The 22029-nt window shown below is 44.5% G+C and overlaps 1 protein-coding gene across 1 annotated transcript in view; it reads right to left on the bottom strand.

Moving 5' to 3' along the window:
- LOC102454442 (T-kininogen 1) overlaps window positions 1-22029 on the bottom strand; it is a 32699-nt gene that overhangs the window by 4435 nt on the left and 6235 nt on the right. Inside the window, exons 3-8 of the mRNA XM_006138530.5 lie at window positions 20958-21042; window positions 15185-15354; window positions 13238-13345; window positions 6388-6469; window positions 4230-4402; window positions 1045-1152 (exon numbers count right to left, since the gene is read on the bottom strand). Of these exons, the coding sequence (XP_006138592.3) occupies window positions 1045-1152; window positions 4230-4402; window positions 6388-6469; window positions 13238-13345; window positions 15185-15354; window positions 20958-21042 (726 nt within the window). The remainder of the gene's footprint in view (window positions 1-1044; window positions 1153-4229; window positions 4403-6387; window positions 6470-13237; window positions 13346-15184; window positions 15355-20957; window positions 21043-22029) is intronic.

Raw genomic sequence — 22029 nt, 5'->3', positions numbered from 1 at the left:
TATCTTATTCTTTTTGAAGCTTTATGAGTATCTGCGGAATCCATCTGTCTTAATTTTGTAGGTTTGTATATTAGAATCTTATCATCGCTTAGTTTAGCATGCTAACATGAACATCGCAGTTTAACTCATAACACTAATTCTTAGCACTTTTCATTTCCAAAGTACTTCACAAGCAGTAGCTAGTTAACACAACACTCTAGAGGGATAGGAAAATGCTGATCTCATTATTATTATTTAAGATGGGGAAATTTGAGTGTAGAAAGGTTAAGGTCAAATGTTTCCAAAGTGGCCATTGTTACTGGGTGCCTTGGTGGGACTGAATTTGGGTGGTCATTGGGACTGGGTGGCTTGGTGGGACTGGGTCCCATCCTGTAGTATTTTTCAACCCCCAGAGATGAGCAGGTAGAATGTGTCTGTGGGGAGAAACCCGCCCAGCACCATCCTGCTACAAACACACTTTCTGCCCACCTCAGGAGTGTTCATTCCACTAGTACTAAACCAGCATTCGACCCTAGTGGCACCCAACTGGCAATACCTTCCTTTGCCCCAAGTGCGCCAGCCCCTCGCTGTAGCAGAACACCACTTCAGCAACAACATCCTGCCCATACTCTGGTAGCACTTCACGCCCTTTCCTTTTTGATCAACCACCCATGAAATGGTCAAAAATTATCCCAATAGCTTTGCATTAATCAAATGGATTGTACAGTTGGAGAGAGTCGACCAAAGCAACCCTTTCTGCTGTCCTTGGCAATATCTTGGGTCACACACAGAACTAACGATACAGGTAAAGATAATGCTGAGAGAGAAAAATCTCTCAGTTTATTGAGGAATAACTAGCCTTTACTGATCTGGCTTGCTAGCGGCAGCAACGACCAATTGAAGTTATTTAATAAAAACACCAAACCTGGGTTGCTGGTTTGGTGGTGTCTATTTTTGTTTTGTTGGGATATATTTTAAGAACATGGTCATTTCTGGTGTAGTTTAATTGGGTTAATTGAGAGCCATTGCTCTGAGTTGGTGGTCTGCAGCATTCCAGTCACTTACACCATCTGCTGTAGCTTCACAATATTCACTCTGTTCCTTGACATCTGTTTTCGAGCAGTTTGTCTTCCTCATTTTAAATGTTATATTATAATTTTTTCCAGCAACCACCTGAAAATTAGTAAGAAGATTTTCCTCATTAAATGTGTTTTCATTGTAGCAGTTTCACAGAAAAGACAGTGCTCTAAAAACTTAACACCATCCCACCAAGGACATGAGCATAAAAACAAACTAAACCCCTTGACAGTAAAAGAGACAATCAATATACATTTCTAATTGATCTATCTTCTTTACTCCTATTCCTCCCCCCAAAAGCATCACAACACTGACCTTGGAGGAGACAAAAAGGTCAAAACAATCCAGCGTTCACAATTTTGACTTTGTTTTACTGCATGACTGCAGTAATTTCATTACTGATGAAGGAAATCTTTCAGAGACACCATTGTAGTGAGACAAATATAAGGGAAAGGAAGTTGAATGAGGTAAAATGAAGAGTCTGATAACTAGAACCTCAGTGAAAAACAAACTATTTGCCAAAGACATTAAAGAGCTAAGTTGTAATGATTAATTAATGTGCACGGGACCATTGATTTGTTGATATTAATATTATTTAATTTTTTTAGCATATCCAAAAGAGGGGTAGACACCTCACAATAGAAACAACAGACATAGGATGAAATTCTGGTTTGACTGAAGTTAATGGGAGTTTGCTATTGATTTTAACGGAGCCAAGATTTAAACCTCTCTAGTCTGGCACTTTCTCGTCTGGCAACATCTGTGGTCTAGGGTGATTTTAGTTAGCTGGATGTCCACATATCATGAGTGTGGCAAAGTTTCTTGTGGTCTCATAAAGTTTGTTTATAGCCACCAGTCCTGACTCTCAGTGTTTGGTACTCTTATTTAGTAGCAATTCATCCCTAAACATCATTTAAGAGCCCAGTAACCAGTGGTAGTGTCTGTAGTAACTACTTGACTACTCATTGTCATTTCTAGATACTCTATATTTTTGTTAGTCTCTAAGGCCATGTCTAAACTAGGAGATTATTTCAAATTTTCTAAGTTCGACTTCTGGGTGCCGATTTTACAAATTCGAAGTTCTGTGTCCTTACTACGGGGAAGTATCAAATGTAGTCTGAGGCAGGCTCTGTTAATGTGGGCATGCTACCTTGGACTCAGAGCCCCAGGAAGCATTCTGAGAAGTTGTGGGAGGCCTCCCAAAGGCCAATTAGTTCAAATTAGTGGCACTGGAGCATCCACAGTAACATTATTTTGGTTTTACAGGTTCGGGAATAGTGTTATTGCTCATGAAAAGGAGGACTAGAGTTTGAATTCTACAACTTCTTATTCCAAAATAACAGGCTTGGTAGTGTGGAAGCATTGCTGACAATATCGACTTTGGGGGGCTAATTTCAGAATAAGTTCCCAGTATAGACCAGGCCTCAGGTGCCACAGGGCTACTTTTTTTTTTTTTCAAATTCTTTGGTTCAGCCTAGTCAAGTCCTGAGGGTGCTGGACTAGAGAGGTTCAGCCTGTAGTAATTTCACTCATAATATAACAAGGGGGTTTCTAGACAATAGGGACAGAGTTAAAGAAGGAAGCACAGGTAAAATCAACAAGATAATTTGGATTATTCTGAGGCTAGCTCCTGCTAGGATAGGCTAGAAGTGTTTTTAATATTGTTGAGGAGTCCTGTGGCACCTTATAGACTAACTGAAGTGTAGGAGCATAAGCTTTCGTGGGCAAAGACCCACTTCGTCAGATGCATGCATGCATGCATCTGACGAAGTGGGTCTTTGCCCACGAAAGCTTATGCTCCTACACTTCAGTTAGTCTATAAGGTGCCACAGGACTCCTCGTCGCTTTTGCAGATTCAGACTAACACGGCTACCCCTCTGATATTTAATATTGTCATATTATATAACACATCTATTGCCTATTTTTTCTGGCTTTATAGGAGAAGTGAGTCTTGGGGCCTGATCCAGAACCTACTGAGATAAATTACTTCGGTGAGGCTGGAACAAATCAATACAGAAGCATGTCAATGAGGAGAGAGTGAGTAGAGCCCTTTCAGACTAGCTGATGTCTTGGGGGCCATATAGAAGAGGCACACAATCAGGGCAAGAGGCAAACAATCAGCGTGTTGAAGCTGATACTTTTGGTGAAGCAGAGAAGGGGAAGATTGCTGTGTTTTAATAATATACCATGTATAAACTAACTTCCACTTTTCCTAATTATGTGGCTACTTTTACGTTGAAAATGATAATCATCAGTAAGGATTCTAATTATATCCTCCCATGGACAAAGCAGTATTTGCCAACTTCAAGTTTCAGCAGTAAGTACCCAATAATGCAGTTCTTTCTACTGAAATGATAGCTACCTAAAATATGTGTGCGTATAAACAGAAGGAAGGAAATAAATGATCTGAATGGTCATGGGGGTTATGTATTCAGAAATAAGGAGATGAGATAAAGTAAAGGAAATTTTAAGTCAATTATTAACTCTTTATGGATAGGAAGATCTGGTAGACTGTGGAATGGTTATTTATTTATGTAATTAGGAATGATGCTTTATAGACAAATAAAATTCAGGGGGCCAAATTCTACTCTGAGCTACAGTGGTGTAAATCAGGAGTAATTTCAACGAGTCTGAGTGGAATTACTCTGGAGTGTTATTCAGCATGTAAATTACAGATTCCCAAAGAAAATAGTGTACACACCATTGTTTGGGATTTTTAAAACTGCTGTAGGATAGACAATGCTGGCCTGGAGGATGGACTAGATTTTCTTACTCCTAGATTTTTTCTATTCTGATGTTGTATGAAATGATGCCAAAAGACTTGGTAAAGAAGAGGGTGTAACAAACATCAGAGTCCTGAAACTGAATCTTGCCCTATTATTTTGGGTCCAGGTCAGACAAAAAATAATGTTGAAGGAGGGTTTTTTTGTTTGTTTTAAAATACTTTTGGAAGTCTGAAATTTACAAGAATGTGCTTTCAGCTACCCAGGTGATCAAAGTGGTATAAACTCTGGGGCAGAAAGACCAGCTCCCAAGATATCAAACCCAAATCCAAATCTTAACCCTGATTCAGCCCTGACCCCTGCCATCACACCATCTTGGCCCATCTCTACAAAATACGAAGAAGTGATTTTAAATAAAACTGACCACGAAAGGGAAAGAAGAAACCTAACCTGCACTGTGGCAGATGATATTTCTTCAGCTTTATAATAGAAGTCATCATTGCTCTCTTCATTATACTTCTCCACGGAAGCACTCAGCGGTTCCTCCAATTCTACACTGTCAGCTGGGATGGGTTTTGGACAGCCACGACAAACGGTAATGCGAGGAGGTACAGTTTCATCAACTGAAAGAAACACCAGGGTTCAAGTAAATTGAAGGAACAAAAGATTCAGTTTGCATTGGTTTTGGATGAACTACTGAGGTAGAAATGTATTTGTCAGGACTGCCTGGATTTGAGCCTTGTAGGTGGGACCCAGAGTATTTTGAGGCTTGCTTTGGTAGATGTCTGTGTTGTCATATTAATGATGTGCTCAGAAAAAAGAAGAATTTAGATGCCTGGGGGCAAAGAGCGCGTTTGATCAATACTATGCTCCTCGTAGAAATGAGAGTACAAATGGAAGGTGGAAAGTGGCTGTTATAGAGGAAACAGCTGCACTTACGTGATGGGCTGGACTAGAGGAAAGAGGAGGCTCCCTTCGTCTCTGAGATTGTTAAATGTGAGGGTAGAATGATGACAGTGATGTAACGTGAAATAAAAACAGCGATACCACTAGATCATGGGTAGGCAAACCTTTTGGCCTAAGGGCTACACCATAGTATGGAAATTGTATGGAGAGCCATGCTCACAAAATTAGGGTTGGGGTGCGGGAAGGGCTGAGGGCTCTGGCTAGGTGTGCGGGCTAGGGTTGAGGCTGGGGATGAGGAGTTTGGGGGTGCAGAAGGGTATTCTGGATGGGACAGAGGGGTTCAGAGAGCAAGAATGGGTTCAGGATTGCATCAGTGGGTTGGAGTGGAGAGGGACCTCAGGGGTGCAGATTCTGGGCTGTGCTTAACTCAAGCAGCTCCCAGAAGCAGGGGCAAGTCCTCCTTCCTGTGGATTCCTACATGGTGGTGTGGCCAAGCAGCTCTATGTGCTGCCCCCTCTCCCCCTGCCCCCCGTCTGCAAGTACTGCCCCTGCAGCTCCCATTGGCCACAGTTCCTTGGGACAGGGGCAGTCTGCAGAACCCTCTGGTTTCCCTTAAATGTAGGAACTGGAAGGCGGGACATGCTTCTAGGAGCTCCGCAGAGTCATGGCACGCATGGAACAAGGCAAACCCCAGACCTTGCTTCCCAGAGGGAGCTTGAGGGCTGAATTAAAACAGATGATGGGCTGGATGAGGTCCACAACCTGTTGTTAGCCTTCCTCTGCTCTAGATGAATTCTTGAGTCCAATTGACAGGCTCTGAGAACATTGGTCTAAATGGCTATGGCTCTTCAATCTAAGGAGGTGATGCACATACAAAAGCAAGTTGTGAATGTGGAGTATATTTACGCATGTTCAAGGAGCTGTCCCTCTATGACTTTTTTCCCCCTTATATCTGTATCTGTGTGAATGTTTTTTAAATCAGTAGTTCTCAGCCTTTCTAGACTACTACACATCTGGCAGGAGTCTGATTTGTCTTGCGTACTCCAGTTTCATCTCACTTAAAAACCAACTTGCTTATCAAATCAGACATAAAAATACAAGCGTCACAGCAAGCTATTACTGAAAATTGCTGACTTTCTCATTTTTACCATTTAATTGGAATAGAAATATTGTATTTACATTTCAGTGCATAGTACATAGAGCAGTGTAAACAAGTTAATGTGTAAAATTTTAGTTTGTACCCACTACAGCAGTGGTTTTGATGTAGCTTGTAAAATTAGGCAAATATCTAGATGAGCCAATGTAGCCTCTGGAAATAAATACATACAAATAAAATAAAGTTTAGTGGGACAATTATAATCCCTGAGTTGCCTGCTGATCTTCATGGAGGGATTGCCCTTGTGCTTAACATGCAGACCCCATTCAGGTTTCAGCAGCCCATTTGTCTTATCATAGAATTATGGCAATGCAATTATCAGAGAAGAGAATTTCCCCCTGGATTTTCAGTACTTAGCAGGAAATAAGACAATTATCTATTAATATTCCATAGTAAGGAGTGGGAGGAGAGGCCTTATTGTTTTGCTTTGTTAGCAGAATAGCTTCCCCCCCGCCCATGATTTTTTTTAAGTCCTTGTATTGTACATCAATTTGTAATTGTAGTAAACCATTAACTGTTTTCATCCGACACATGATTGTCACATACCTATAAACTGGCATTTCTGTGCAACATCTGCAATTGTGTTACTAAGATCCACATAGGCCTTGGCTTCACAGCGACCCCTATGCTGGGTTGGGGGAAAAAAACCTTTTTACTTTCTCTTAGAAATAATCAATAAGCATATCTGCAAATGTCCTGATGCCCTCCTTCATAGCAATCGAACACTGGGTCATGCAGAGGGAGATGAGAGGTCTACTTAAGAACATGTAAGCGGAGAAATGGTCCCGCAATTGTGGGGAACTTTCCTGGCATCTATACTACCCTGGTGAAATGGACCAGAGAAAGGATCTGAGTCCCCGCTCCCACTTCTTTTACCCAAAGGCCTCCCTGACTCTGAGGGCTCCCCTTCCACTCCCTGTATAGCAGAGTCCTCGGTTTTCTGGGGCTTAATCCCCAACCTTGTAGTCACTTGGGGTAGGAGCTAGGGTGTCCCCACTCCGGGGTGCTCTCTGCACACTGCATGCTTTCTTGACCCAGTGATCATTTCATACAGTTCAAAGCAAATGCAATTTATTAAACAACAACTGATTAAAAAGAAAAGAATGAGAAACGAGAAAGGTTAAATGAGAACACACAGTCCTGCTCTGTAGCATGGGGGCATCACAAACAGCAGTCTGCAGAGTGTAAGGACAGTTCACAGTCTGTTCCTGTTAGGTCCCAGGGCTCTTTCTCAGGACTGGCTCTGTTGCAGGGGCGCTGCAGGTTGGACACGCTTGCTCTGGCAGTGACCACACGGCCTCAGGCTCTAGGTGGCAGGACCCCTCTCCCAGTTGGAGTTACAATTCCTCTCCAAGTCTGGCCTGCAGGGCCTCTTAGCTGGTGGCCTATCCCTGCCCAGAGCCTTTTTTCCCCCTTTGCCGGTCCCAGGGGCTCACCTCACCCAACTGCAGACTGTGCTGCTTTGTCAGACTCCATCTCCTTGTGTTGCTTCTCTGACCCCTTTAGTTCTCTGGTCACTGCAGGTCTGCTGCTCAGCACAGGGTCTGCACTCCTTGGGCTGTGTGTGCCTGGCTCTGACACTGCAGGTCTGTCTCTCCACACACCTTGCTTTTCCTGCTGCTCTTCTCAGCTCCCTCTCCTTTTCTCACAGAGACCCAGAAAATCCCAGCTCACATGGAGGACGGGGCCTTCTAATTCTCTCATTGATCTGTCCAACCTGTCAGTCAGGCTGAGCTGGAGTGTTGGCCTCTTCCCATTGTCCCTGGGCTCTGTCAGTCTCAGGGCCCTGATTTCTCATGGACCCTTCCCCTTTTGGTACTGGGAGCTGGCCAACCAAAAACTCCCACAGTCCCTTTAGAAATATAACAATGGTCATATTGGGTTGGACCAAAGGTCCATCTAGCCCAGTATCCTGTCTTTCCTCAGTGGCCAATTCCAGAGGCCCCCTCGGGCATGAATAGAACAGGGAATCATCAAGTTATCCCTCTTCTGTCATCCATTTCCAGCCTCTGACAAACAGAGGCTAGGGACCCCATGCCTACCCGTCCTGGCTAATAAGTATTGATGGACCTATCCTCCATGAATTTATTTAGTTCTTTTTTGAACACTGTTAAAGTCCTGGTCTTCACAACATCCTCTGGCAAGAAATTCCACAGATTGACTATGCGCTGAGTAAAGAATAACTTCCATTTGTTTGTTTTAAACCTCCTACCTGTTAATTTAATTATGTTCTTATGTAAGAGCCCTTTATACATAGATAGAATCATAGAATACTAGGACTGGAAGGGACCTCGAGAGGTCATTGAGTCCAGTCCCCTGCACTCATGGCAGAACCAAATACTGTCTAGACCATCCCTGGTAGACCTACTCTTAAATATCTCCAGAGATGGGGATTCCACAACCTCCCTGGGCAATTTATTCTAGTGTTTGACCACCCTGACAGTTAGGAAGTTTTTCCTAATGTCCAACCTAAACCTCCCTTGCTGCATTTTAAGCCCATTGCTTCTTGTTCTACCTTCAGAGGCCAGGATAAAACAAGTTTTCTCCCTCCTCCTTATGACATCCTTTTAGATACCTGAAAACTGCTATCATGTCTCCCCCTCTATCTTCTCTTTTCTAAACTAAACAAACCCAATTCTTTCAGCCTTCCTTCATATGTCATGTTCTCTAGACCGTTAATCATTCTTGTTGCTCTTCTCTAGACCCTCTCCAATTTCTCCACATCTTTCTTGAAATGCGGTGCCCAGAACTGGACACAATATTCCAACTGAGGAGTATTGATAAAAGATTAATGGGACCCATTTCAAGTTGGACCTGCAAGGTTCTAAACAACTCCCTTGACTCCTTTTGACTTGAATGGAAGGTTAGAATGCTTTATACTGGGGGTGGAGGGGAACCTGAGGCCCAAGGACCGGATGCAGCCCCAGGCTTGACTAGATCTGGCCCCCCAGATTCAGGGCCCTCGCCCAGCATTGGGGAGCCAGCACTGATGCTCCAGGCTCCCTGCTGCCCCACTATGGGGCTGGAGCACATGAAATCTTCTAGGCTGGGTCCCCCTAGGCTCTTGTGTGTGAGGGGAATATGAGGAGTGTCTTTCTGCTTCTCAGTTGGACACTGCATCAGTAAGGGGGGGTTGGGTTTTTCCCCCCTCACTTGTGTGCAGCTCCCGGCTGATTCTTTTGTGGGTCAGTGGCCCCCTGACTCAAAAAAGGATTCCCAACCCTTCCTTATACCTACTGAATCAGACCCTTGTGTTAACCCAGGACTCATACCCAGGACCCCCCAGGAGTGGAGTGTCTGAGCGTGAGTCAAGCCAGAACTGAGGATTCAAGCCCTCTTGCCTTGCTGTGTAGACGCAACCCTGTGGGGTTCTGGGAGCCTGGGTCCGAGCCCTGGGGCAGTGCAGTTTGTGGGCAGACAGAAGTGGAGTTAGGCTTGAGCTGGAGTTCAAATGGAGGGTTTACACTGAACCGTAGACATACCCCAAAGGGCGGCCAGTCTCTCCAGTAGTGCTGTGAGCAATTTCCAGGGCACACACTAGTAAAACTTGAAACATTAGATAGATTTCAGAAGTACCAGTGGGAGGGTACAACAAGCAGAAATGTGCTAAGGGACCTCCTTATCCTGCTAATCCCTGCCAACGGGCAGCTAGTAAGTCCAGTGGTTCAGGTATTGTATGGCTAAGGCCCAATCTTACTAGCTATATGCAGTTCAATTGTACATGCCATTACTGGTAGCCCTCCTGAATACACGTAACATTGGCAGATATTCCATTTGACAGAGGGGAAACTGAGGCCAAATAGATTAAGTGACTTGTTGAATGTTAAAGAGCAAGTCGGTGTCAGAACCTGAAATTGAATCCAGATAGTCTGACCCTGCCCTGTTCTTCTTTCAGTCCATTACACTAGGCAATCATTTCTTATAATTTCCATCAACACTTCTGAAACTGGGTAGCATTCTCAAGGTACCCATGAGCACAGGAGCGGTATTCTGCAGAGAACTGTTTGTAACAGATACCTGCAGTGTAGATGTAGCCTATTTGTCGGCAAAGAGTATGCTAATGAAGCACTCATTAGCATTTGTCGCTCTGTCATTTGCATATCTCTGCTGATGCTTTTTGTGCAAGCAGTATAGACGGGTCTGTTTTGTGCAAAAAAACCCTTTTGTGCAAGATCCCTTCTGCCTCAAAAAAGGAGATATAAGGCTCTTGCACAAAAGGGGGGTTTTGTGCAAAATGGACCTGTCTACACTGCTTGTTTTTGCGCATAAAACCTCTTGTGCAAAAAGCATCAGCAGAGATATGCAAATGACAGCATGACAAATGCTAATACATACTTTCTGCCGACAAATATCTGCAGTGTAGGCGTAGCCGTAGTTTTTGATGCAGTAAAAGTGGGTTTTGGTAGCATGGTCATTTCCATCTACAAGACAATTTTTTCCTCCATTAGCAGCAGTTGGGGAGAAAAAGAATGGATGTTTCAGCCATTCTCCTGAAAGATGTTAGCCAAGGAAGTTGGTAACTTATGGAGTATGTGCATTAATTTATCATATCCTTTGTAGTTTTCCCAGACTGCAGTGCAAATAATCGTAATTTAGCAACATGCTATCCCTAAAATATTTACTTAAAGCATTTTAATTTCCTCATTACTGCTCTCCCAATGCAGCTCCTTTGGCCAAGCTGTCTTTGAAAATTAGATGTTGTTTTAATGAGACTGGAGGTACAGCGGAATTTGCAAACATTTTAGGGGCATAGCCTTTGTAGGTTTTCATTCAGCAAAGGATTTAAACATACACTTAACAGTTAAGCATGTTTAACTTACAGTCTGTGTTAAATTCCATTAACTTTAAGAGTATGGATACACAGCAGTAAAACACCTCTGGCTGACTTGGGTCATCTGACTTGAGCTGGCAGGGCCAGGCTATATATATACTACAGCCCAAGATGATGCTCTGAGATTGATTCACTAGCTGTTGATTTAGTGGGTCTAGTTAAGTCCTTCTAAATCAACCACGGATCATTCTCCCATTGACCTTGTTATTCTACCCTGGATGAGAAAAGCAAGGGAAGTCAACAGGAGAATTACCCGTCAACCTCACGCAGTGTAGAGCCTGTGGTAACTTGACTTATGGTGTATCGACTTTAGTTACTGTGACAGGGTCAGATCAGAAGGATATAAAAAGTAGTGGAGAGGAGATATATAAGCCTCAAACCAAGAGATCTCTGTTCCTAGGTTAACAGTGAGAGGCTGGTCTAGAATCAGCAGAGGCAATCAAGGGCAGTGGAACACCTGGGGCTAATTGACCAGGCCTGCAGAGTCAGGCCAGACTTGGCTGATTAGGACACCCGGGGGTAATTAAGGAAAACCAGTTGAGACTGACCATAAAAGGAGTTTGCCTACAGTTGGTGGGTCCTGTGTGTAACTGAGAGGACGGAGGAAAGTACCTCTGATAGTAGAAGGAAAGGAGACAAGAAGTGAACTCTAGGGCTATGTCTAGACTGCTTTCTTCTGCCAAAAGAAGATATGCAAATTTTGGAGATAATTTGCATATCTTCTTCCGATCACCTTATCGGAAGAGGTTTTGTTGAAAAAGAAAGCAGTTTAGATGCTTTTTTTAAAAAAATCTCCTTTTCAAAAGAACCCTGCATACCTCATTTTTTAGGAAGAAAGGTTTTTTTCGAAAAAGGTTTTTTTTCTAATGAAAACTGCATCTAAACTGCTTTCTTTTTCAACAAAATCTCTTCTGATAACGCGATTGGAAGAAGATATGCAAATTAGCTCCAAATTTGCATATCTTCTTTCAGCCGAAGAAAGCAGTCTAGTCGTAGCCAAAGTGGACGAACTGCAGGGAAGGAAGGTGCTGAAGAAGGTGTGGGGAAGTACCCCAGGGGTCTTGGAGCTGTCTTATGGCAGGTGTTGGGGACTCAAGTAGGTAGCTACTGTAATAGGGCCCTGGGCTGGAACCTGGAGTAGAGAGTGGGCCTGGGTTCCTCCCACACCCAGCTCTACATTTCTACTTGGGGAAGAGGTCCAGGGAGTTTATTCTCCACTTTTACCATATGCTGGCCAATGATGAAAAGAGCTCAACGAACAGCAAACTAATGCCCTAGGCATGGTGCCTAAAATTGTGGGCTGCTGTGAGCCTCTGAGGCAAGCAAATCTGCCAGGAAGCACAGGACCCACCGAATTTACATAGCTTTGTCACTACATTATTTACGTAACTGGAGTTGCATAGCTTACGTCAACCTGTTGTAGTGTAGTTAGAGTTGCCAGGTGTCTGGTTTTCTACTAGACAGTCTGTTTTTTGGGGCCTCTGTCTGGTAAAAAAAAAATCCAGAAAATACCGGACATGTGCAATGTCTGGTATTTTCTGGTTTTCCATCTGGGCCCTGGACGGAAGCCTGGTGGGGGCGGGGAGAGTGGCTGGGAGAACCCTGGTTGCATGTGAGGAGGAGGGGCAGCCCGGTCCGTGATCCTGCACGCTGGTCAAGCGCGTGGTGGAACCGCAGCCGGATTGACTCGCGCTTCACCTGGACCCTATGCAGGACAGGAGCGCCTTGGGATCTACGTGTGCCCAAGTCAGTCCCACTCCCCGCTGTCGATTTGCTTCCCCTCTGGTCGGCCGGTTGGTTCTCCCCCACTTCTCCTCGCGATCTTCTACAGCCAGCCCCCCTGCACCCAACCCCCGCTGCCAGCTCTGCCTCCCGCCAGCTGGTTCCTGCTCCGGATCTTTCCCGATAAGCCCGCGGCACCCCCCGGCAGCTCTGCTTCCGGTGGCCAGTTCTCCCCTACTCCTCCTGAGCTCCCCCAGCCAGCCTCACTCCCACCAGCCGCCTTCCCCCCGATATCTCCCAGCCAGCCCCACTCCGCCCAACCCCTCCCCCCAACCAGTCCTGTTTCCCGTCAGCTCCCCATCTCCCCTGGCCAGCCCCGCTGCCCCTCCCCGTCAGCTCTGCCTCCTGGCCCCCCTTTTCTCCTGGTCCCCCCCGCTTCCTCCCAGCCAGTCCTGCTCACCTCCTGGCTGGTGCCTCCTCCCGCTGCCCCTGATGAAGTGTGTCCGGTATATTTTTTTATGACTACCTGGTAACCTTAAGTATAGCTGTAGTCTCAGACTGCGTGCAGGGCTATACAACTGCAGCATTGACATTGGGCTTTGCGGGGCACCTTGACTCTGGGACCCAGCCAGAACCTGGACAATTATGCTGTACTTTTATAGCCTTCAGCTCAAGCTTCATGAGCCAGAGTCAGCTGACACGGAGCAGCCGCTGGTGCTTTATTGCAGTGTACAAATATCTTAAGTTAGGCAGGTGCTTAAGTACTTTGCTGAATCAGAATCTCAGTAATTAATTACCAACATAAGAAGCTGTTTTGATAAACTGTATGTGAATATCACTTACACCTCCAGGAATGGGTTTGCACTCAGGTCTTAACTCTGGAAAATAATCCTTGGAGCAATTAGTCTCCTTGATTTCATACTGAAATGCATAATTCAGTCCAGCCACCACCTGGAACAAATATTTAGGAGATAATTCAATATATATTTAAAAGAAAAATTATTAAAATCACCACATAAAGTGCAAGATAATAGATAATAGATAAAAGAGTGCAACACTCTGCACATCTCTAATGCCTTCCAATCCAAATGTTTCAAATTGCTATGCTGCCCTTAAGCCACACAACAACCCAGTGCAGCAGGAAAATGTTATTCTCATTTTACAGCTGGGTAAACTGAGTCATAGAGATGTGCTGTGAAATTTGTAACCAGCTCCAGGTTCAGATTCCAACCCCCTCTGTCCCCATCTCACAGTGCAGGGTTTCCTACATCTTCATTTGAAGTATCTGGTACTGGCTATGTGGCTAGAGGATCCTGCTCTGCTCTGGTGTGTAAATTCCTATGTTCCTAGGCATCGCACAAAGCATAATGCAACTTTGACGTGTAGGTGTCATTTATTACTAGGTGTGTTGCAGTTATTGTTATATGGAATTGTGTTTGCCTTGGGCATTTTCTGACTTCTGTCTTGTTCAGGGTTTTCATCACTTTCTTGTTTGTGAAATGGCACCTTTCAATAATATCTGCTGCAAGGGTGCAGTGTACTTAATCCACATGAATCCCAAGTGCTCTGACTTTATGGCAAGTGGAGAGGAAAATCAGTCCTCTGACCTGGTCCAAGGATGTAGCTCATTGGTTTTGGCCACTGCTCCCAACTCATGGAAGAGCACAGTAGCCTTATCTTTGCTGCATCGCAGCAGACACAATCCCATTGACTCCATATGCAGAAGTGATAGAGATGGTGGATGAACATAAGACTACATCGTATTTCTTCCTAGTCCACCCCAGTGAAATCTTTTGACTAGTTTATTCTAGTCGGACATGAAAACCAAATGTGCTGTGGCAATGCCCTCTCCAGCTGCTCCAATGTAGCCTCCCTTGGATTGAGAAACGTATAGACTCAGGTGTCTTGTGGCTAAGGTGACCATTGGCATTAAGAAATAGAGGGTGGAAATTGGTTTCTTAATACAGTTGATTTGCCTTGTGATGTTTTGAGCAAGTTAAATGCTCAAACTGACATGGGCAAGAACACAAAGATAAATTCACACAAATATGCATAGGGAAAGGATACATAGCTTAAAATCAAACCAGAAACACATCTTAGATCTGTGTCGTACTGATGCCTATGCTGAGTCGCCGGCACAGCTAGGTAACCTTTTCATGGAGCACAAATTGGCATGGAACTAGAGGGACTTGTAGGTGCATTCCTTGTACAATCAAAATTCCCACTGAAGACCAAAATGTAAAATCCATTCCTGTCTCTCAGGCAGTTTGGGCCTGTTATTTTTCCTTCATTAGCCTTCTCTAAACAACAGACCTTCTCAGTTGCTGACAAGGTATGTTGGTGATGAGCAGGCCTGCCGCCAGGAGGTGCAAGGGATGAGGCAAAGGGAGCAATTACCCCAGTACCCAGCAATTCTAAAAGGCCCAGGACTCCTGGCTGCTGTCTACCCCATCCTCACCTTTTCTACCCAAGACCCTGCACATTCCGGGAGCACAGCGCTCCCCCACCCTGGTGCCTAGTGTGGCTGTCAGCTCCCCACTGATGTGTGCAGCTGTACCAGTGCTGAACATGGAAACAGAAGACATGAACTAACTACATGCAGTAGCAGTTCAGAAGACAGTGATAAACCCCCTGAAAACCAGACATTTAAACCTTTTTGTAAGAATTAAGTATTATTTTTATATCACATATTTTACTACTGTAAAATGGAACTAACTGCAGGTAGATAGACGTAAATCACCAAAGTATCTTCTTTTATTAAATAAAGGAAAAAAAGCCTGAGATACAAACCTGCCGGGTGGCTTTTATTATTTCACCAACTTCATAAAGGGAAGAATGGTCACTCTTATTGTTAAAGATCCGAATCGCATATCTCACGATGGGTAACAGTTGCAGGCTGTCTCCCGGTATGGGATGATAGCATCCAAGACACTCAGCTCGAGAGAGAGTCACTTTTCCTTCTAATGAAAAAAACAAACAAACTAAAAAATTCAGCTTTCTGCTTAGTAAAACAGCCTTGATTGTTTAGCTCCAGAATGATTTGTGAACAAGAGACAGAGTTTGAGGAGGAGGAAGAATCCTCACTCCTTTTCGTTGGCAAAGAGCTGGAGCACCAAAATACAGATTCAGAGTCCAGCCCTCCCGCTAGGACATTCATGGTGGTCAGAACCAGGCTTTTTGGCTCAGTTCAGTATAGTTGTAGGGGGCACCTTTGAAATCTGCATCCAGATCTGAGTACAGATGCTAAACCGTTTACCCACCAAGTCCAGGAGACTTTGGATCGAAGGTTTTATTTTAGGTTCTTCTCTACTTTAGTGTGAAAATATATCATGCAACTTTGAAACTTTGCAAGAAGGAAGTCGTCCATCAGCCCAGCCAGGGGCTGCAGTAAAGGGAGATTCCCCAGGGGTTTTGTGGTTTTTGCCAGAGAGTTCACAGCCAATGAGCAGCAGTTTGTGCTCCACACTATACTGCAATGGAAAACACAACATTAACATTTCAGCTGGCACCTTTGGAGGTGGGCCACATAACTTGGAGCTCCCCTACAATTGTAGGTGCAACTACTCTTAGCTGCATTGTCTGTACTGCTCCCGCAATGGCTGCCAAGTGCTCACCAGGTGAAATCAACATTCAGGCACCACAAGCTGGGCTAGATTTGAATGGGCACTCTGGAAGGAGGAGGCTCCGAATTCTGTTCCCTGCCACTAATCTTATTAACTCTCCTTCCTGTCTTGTAAGCACCGGTTGGATTTTCATAAATTAATTTCATAGTTCAGTGTATAAATTAATTTAGTAATTCACTGACCTTGAGAATCAATGTGAAACGATATCAGATCTCGATGGCATTTAAGTCAAATTGGTGGGCCAGATCCTCAGCTGGTGGGAGCGATGCCAATTTACTCCAGCCAAGAATCTGGCCCAATATCTACATAAGGACAAATGGAACAGTTCCACTGGTGAAAGCCAAACCGTGTATTACTCACTAAGTAGAGACAGAGCTGTGAAATCCTTCACCAGACTGACCTGATTGTTTACTTCTTCCTCTAGGCATCACTGGACATGTTCCTCTCACCGGTATAAAAGTGCGGTAAGTCTTCTGGAAGTAATTGCCCTATTCCTACTTTCTGTCAGTGTAGCTGACTCTATTTTCAGTGTGCACTCACAAACCAGAACGCACAAACCATCCCACCCATCCCGTTCAAAAGTGAGTGTGGCCTTATCTACAATTTTAGCTCTTTTCACAGGCAGTGGAAAACATCTACACTTTTTGCAAAACTGCACCCGTGCCTCTGATGCTGTGCAGCTGTTACGGTCAGTTCAAATGTAGGCTTTTTGTTCAAACAATGCAATCAAATGCATCCCTTTCTTGAGTTAACCAAGAAATGCACATTATCCTTTCTGGCAACTAGATGTCACCATTGCCCTACAAATAGATCTGTACCAAAATGTGATTTAGTTGGTACTTAAACGTGGACACTGAAAAAAGCGCAGCTGTGGTGTTTTCAGTCCTTGTAACTTGCTTCTAATGCTGGAGTTTATGCATGGATTTTGTAACCACATATAGGGGGAATGCACTGATTACAAGCAGAGCTGGGGTCACCAACTATTGTTAAGGTTGCTTAAATATTTCCATTCCAAAGGGGCTTTTTCAGATTATTGTAATCCTGTCAGACTTTTACTATTTGGAATAATTTTTTTCCTCAGGCACAAGAGTCATTGGTGGAGGGAGGGGGGACTTAAATTTCAGCAAAACTGGTTCATCCATTTTTTAATATAAAGATAGCAAAAAAGAAACAAAATGTTTGCAGATAGCAAAGCTTTTTGCTGTCTTTATTTGAATATTGGCTGTGCCTCAGGGGATGGAGATAAATACTTATAATTTGGGGGAGGTCCAGCTGATAGGTCACAGATGTATCTTGATCTGGTGGAAATCAATTGTGATTTGGCTGAATTGTAATGTTTAAAAAATATTCTTCATGCAGAGACTGGTAATGAACAGCAGGTATAAGAGGCCAGGAGAGGCTAGAGATTTCCTGTAATATTTTCCATCCATGTGTGAAATAAATTTTTATGTGCACCAAGGCATATGCAAATGTGCACCTCCAGTAGAAACACATGGCACCAGCTCTGGGTGCTGTGGGTGCTCTGCAAATTAGCGGAGTGGCATTTGAATCTCTCCTGGGTGGCCACCCAAGCGCTCAGCTTACAGGGAACCCTGAGGTTAACCTCCCCAGAGAGGATGTAGCACACCTTTCTTTGGAGGCACGCTGCTGGTCTGCTGTCTTTGGAGTGCTGCTGCTGAAAGGGTCCCCTGGCCATGGCGCCACCCATGCTCCTCTTCTGCGCCCCGCTCTTTGCCCCAACTACACGGTTCCTCTTCCTGTCCCTCTGCCACCTTCTCCCCATGGCACCTTTCGCTTGCGCTTCTCCTCTGCTTCCCTGCACCCACCCATCTCTTGTGCCTCTTTGGCTCCTCCTTGCTGCCTCACCACCTGCTGCTCGTGCTTCCTTGCCCCTAGAGAAGCCGAGACGGATGGGCAGGTGAGCCCCGTAGTGGGGAAAGGGGTGAGCACCAGGGTAGGAGGCCTTCGGAGAGGCACAAAGCTAAGAGGTGTGAATAGCGGATGGGAGAGCCTGAAGGGAGGGGTCAATTAGGTGGAGCAGAAGGTGAGGCCATAGTCAGAGTACCAGTGTCTTCCTACACTTCTAGGTTGCATCTGCACTGCATTCTTATCTCAAAATAAGCTACACAATTTGTGCTATGCTAATTGTGTAGCTTATTTCGAGGTAATTTTGAAATCACTTATTTTGAAATGCCCCTTAACCCTCGTGGAATGAGAATTACTGGGACATCGGAATAAGCCTCCCGTTGTTTCAAAATCTATTTCGAAATCACGGGCTGCTTCAATAGATGCGGAATAGCTATTTTGGGATATTTCCGATAACCTAAAATAGCTCCACAGTGTAAACGTAGCCTTAGGGAGCTTCTGGCACTCAGGTCCAGCCTCACCAGATGCAGGAGTCAAATGCTGCCCATGATGCTGGTTTTCGTTATATGATAACAGGTATTTTAATGGCAGACTTACAGGGTTCCATTGGCACAGCACATGGTCGTATAAGAAAGTGGAGTGGCATTTCATTTTTAATGTGTTTTTAACCTGGGGAAAATTATTTCTGAGGTTAGGAATGGAATGATATTGGGTTCTGCCTTCTCCCTTTAAAATTACTTGAGAAGCAAAATAGATGAGTGGCTATCTTTTCCTGGAACAACTTCTGTTGCTGATAAGCAGAGAATATGCTCCTAAGAGAAAATTAAGGTTATACACTAACACACTTCAACTCACTTTCATTAAACAAGGACATTCCACCAGAAAGGTAGATTGCCTCATGGAATAGGCCACCCAAATACTTTGGGAGAACTGAAAAAAACCCACCCACCGACTGCACACCTCCATTTGTTACCTATCACCCCAAAACTAGAACTTGTATGGGTTATCATCAATTACAACCCACACTTGATGGGGACCAAATCCTAAAAGGAATCTTTCCTGAACCCCCTCTTCTGGCCTTCAAGCAACCCCCCACCTCACCAAACTCATCCTTAGAAGCAAGATCTCTACAGAGTAGGACAAGTCGGCTCAAGACAGCAGCAGACCCTTCTAGAACAATGCATGGAAACCCTACAGACATATCTCCATGGCAATGCTGGTCGGTACACTCATAACACTCCTTTCAAGATCCGTGATTCTACAGATCTCCTATGTGCTTATCATAACCTGCGGTGTATCACCTCCAGCATGTCAAATTCCCCAACACCAACAATGTGGGTGAAACCAGATAATCACTGTGCTTTTGAATGAACCCACACAGAAAAATGATAAGAAAACAAAAATCCATATCACTCAGAATGTGAACATTTTTCACAAAGCAGTTACTCCGCAGCTGATCTATCAGTTTGTATTCTCAAAGGAAATCTGCACAACACCTTCAAAAACTGAGCCCGAGAAGTTAAATTCATCACTCTGTTGGACATTAACAGCTTGGACTTACCAGAGACGCTGGTTTTATGCCCTATTACAATTTGCAACACGCTCTGTACCGCCTAACCTTCCATTACCCTGTAACTGCAGAGGTATTGTTTCATTCATTTTAAAGTGGTCTCCTGTAAAATGTGTGAATCTCTTACACCTGTCCCACCTGGTATTTAGTCGGGTCACTCTGGTTACCTTCTTTAGACCTGAAGAAGAGCTCAAAAGCTTTGTCCTGTCCATCAACAGATGTTGGTCCAGGAAAAGGTATTACACCACCCACCTTGTTTGTCTCATTTCCTGAGACCAGTAGGTTAGATACAGCAACAGAGCAAACAATCATAGAATCATAGAATACTAGGACTGGAAGGGACCTCGAGAGGTCATCGAGTCCAGTCCCCTGCCCTCATGGCAGGACCAAATACTGTCTAGACCATCCCTGATAGACATTTATCTAACCTACTCTTAAATATCCCCACAGATGGAGATTCCACAACCTCCCTGGGCAATTTATTCCAGTGTTTGACTACCCTGACAGTTAGGAAGTTTTTCCTAATGTCCAACCTAAACCTCCCTTGCTGCATTTTAAGCCCATTGCTTCTTGTTCTACCTTCAGAGGCCAGGATAAAACAAGTTTTCTCCCTCCTCCTTATGACACCCTTTTAGATACCTGAAAACTGCTATCATGTCCCCCCTCACTCTTCTCTTTTCTAAACTAAACAAACCTAGTTCCTTCAGCCTTCCCTCATAGGTCATGTTCTCTAGACCTTTAATCATTCTCATTGCTCTTCTCTGGACCCTCTCCAATTTCTCCACATCTTGAGGAGACTCCAACTGAGGCCTAATCAGCACAGAGTAGAGCAGAAGAATGACTTCTCGTGTCTTGCTCACAACACACCTGTTAATGCATCCCAGAATCATGTTTGCTTTCTTTTCAACGGCATCACACTGCTGACTCATATTCAACTTGTGGTCTACTATAACCCCTAGATCCCTTTTTACCGTACTCCTTCCCAGACAGTCGCTTCCCATTCTGTATGTATGAAGCTGATTGTTCCTTCCTAAGTGGAGCACTTTGCATTTGTCTTTATTAAACTTCATCCTATTTACTTCAGACCATTTCTCCAATTTGTCCAGGTCATTTTGAATTATGACCCTATCCTCCAGATTAGTCGCAACCCCTCCCAGCTTGGTATCATCTGCAGACTTAATAAGCGAACTTTCTATACCAATATCTAAATCGTTGATGAAGATATTGAACAGAGCTGGTCCCAAAACAGACCCCTGCGGAACCCCACTTGTTATGACTTTCCAGCAGGATTGTGAACCATTAATAACTACTCTCTGAGTACGGTTATCCAGCCAGTTATGCACCCACCTTATAGTAGCCCCATCTAAGTTGTATTTACCTAGTTTATTGATAAGAATATTAATGTAAAATTACCTCACAGTCTCAACAGAGTTCTTTTGCAATTTGAAGTTTTTCCTTTTTTATTCAATCCAATTATATGATGCCCCTCTGAGAAGTAACATACCTGAGATTATTTTGCATTCTTGTGTAACATTACTTATATTCTCGGTCTTGTCAACGTAAACTTGAGCCGTACATTCGCCAGATTCCTACAAACAGAGATGTCACCGTTTGTCTTTAAGCCACTTGATGCAGAAATGCAGTTAGCACCATACTTGTTGCTGTGAAATACTCTTGTGGTAGTTTGTTGCAATAATAAAACACAATTGGGAAGCGTAACTAATGTTTAATGGACAAAAGGAATACAAACTGAATTTACATCTGTGCACAGGGCCATCCCAACAGAGGTGCAGGGCCTTCAGCAGCTCTCTACCTTGTGCCCAACATGAGGGGCTCAGGGCAACCCCCACCCTGCCACTGCAGACCCTGCCTCCACTCCACCCCTTCTCCAAGCCCTGCCCCTTGCCCTAACCCAGGGGATCAATGGGATCTGGTGCGGTAGCAGCAGGGGTTACCCCTCTACCACAGCATTGGGAGGCAAAGCAGCCCAGCAATCTGATCCACCCCGCCATGCTGCCCTCCCAGCATGCTATGCCCCACTTCTCCATGCCAGCAAGAAACAGAGCACCTTGGGGCCAGGATGCTTTGCCATTTGAGAAGCTGAGCACAGAGGGCTGGGAGAAGATGGTGAGGCAGACTAGAGCAGGCAGTTGGGCTGCTCCAGATCCTGCCACCGCAGTGAGTGCAGGGGGCACCCTGGCTCCATGTAATCCGTTGGGTCCCATCCACAGGATGATTGGGGCAGTTGCTGCAGGGACCTCAAAAGCATGAGGCCTGGGATGGCCACCCCGAACCGACCTTTGGAGAGGACGACTCTGCCCGTGTAATCCACTGAGAGCCACATGGGTTGTACCGTTGTCAATGAGGGCATAACTTGGCCTGCTGGAGCTTAATTGCTGTGGTAGCATTCAGGAAGGAATTGCCTCACTTGACTATACGATATCAGGTTGGGTTTGTATAGCTGCCAGTTAGGAATAAAATGTAATAGAGAGGTAGCCATGTTAGTCTGATCTTGATCAAACAAAAGGGAAAACAAATAGGTAGCACTTTAAAGACCAACAACTATCTTGTTAGTC

Source organism: Pelodiscus sinensis, chromosome 10 (assembly GCF_052426305.1).
Source record: "Pelodiscus sinensis isolate ZL-2025 chromosome 10, ASM5242630v1, whole genome shotgun sequence".
NCBI lineage: Eukaryota > Metazoa > Chordata > Testudines > Trionychidae > Pelodiscus > Pelodiscus sinensis.
This window is presented reverse-complemented; position numbering and strand designations above follow the sequence as displayed.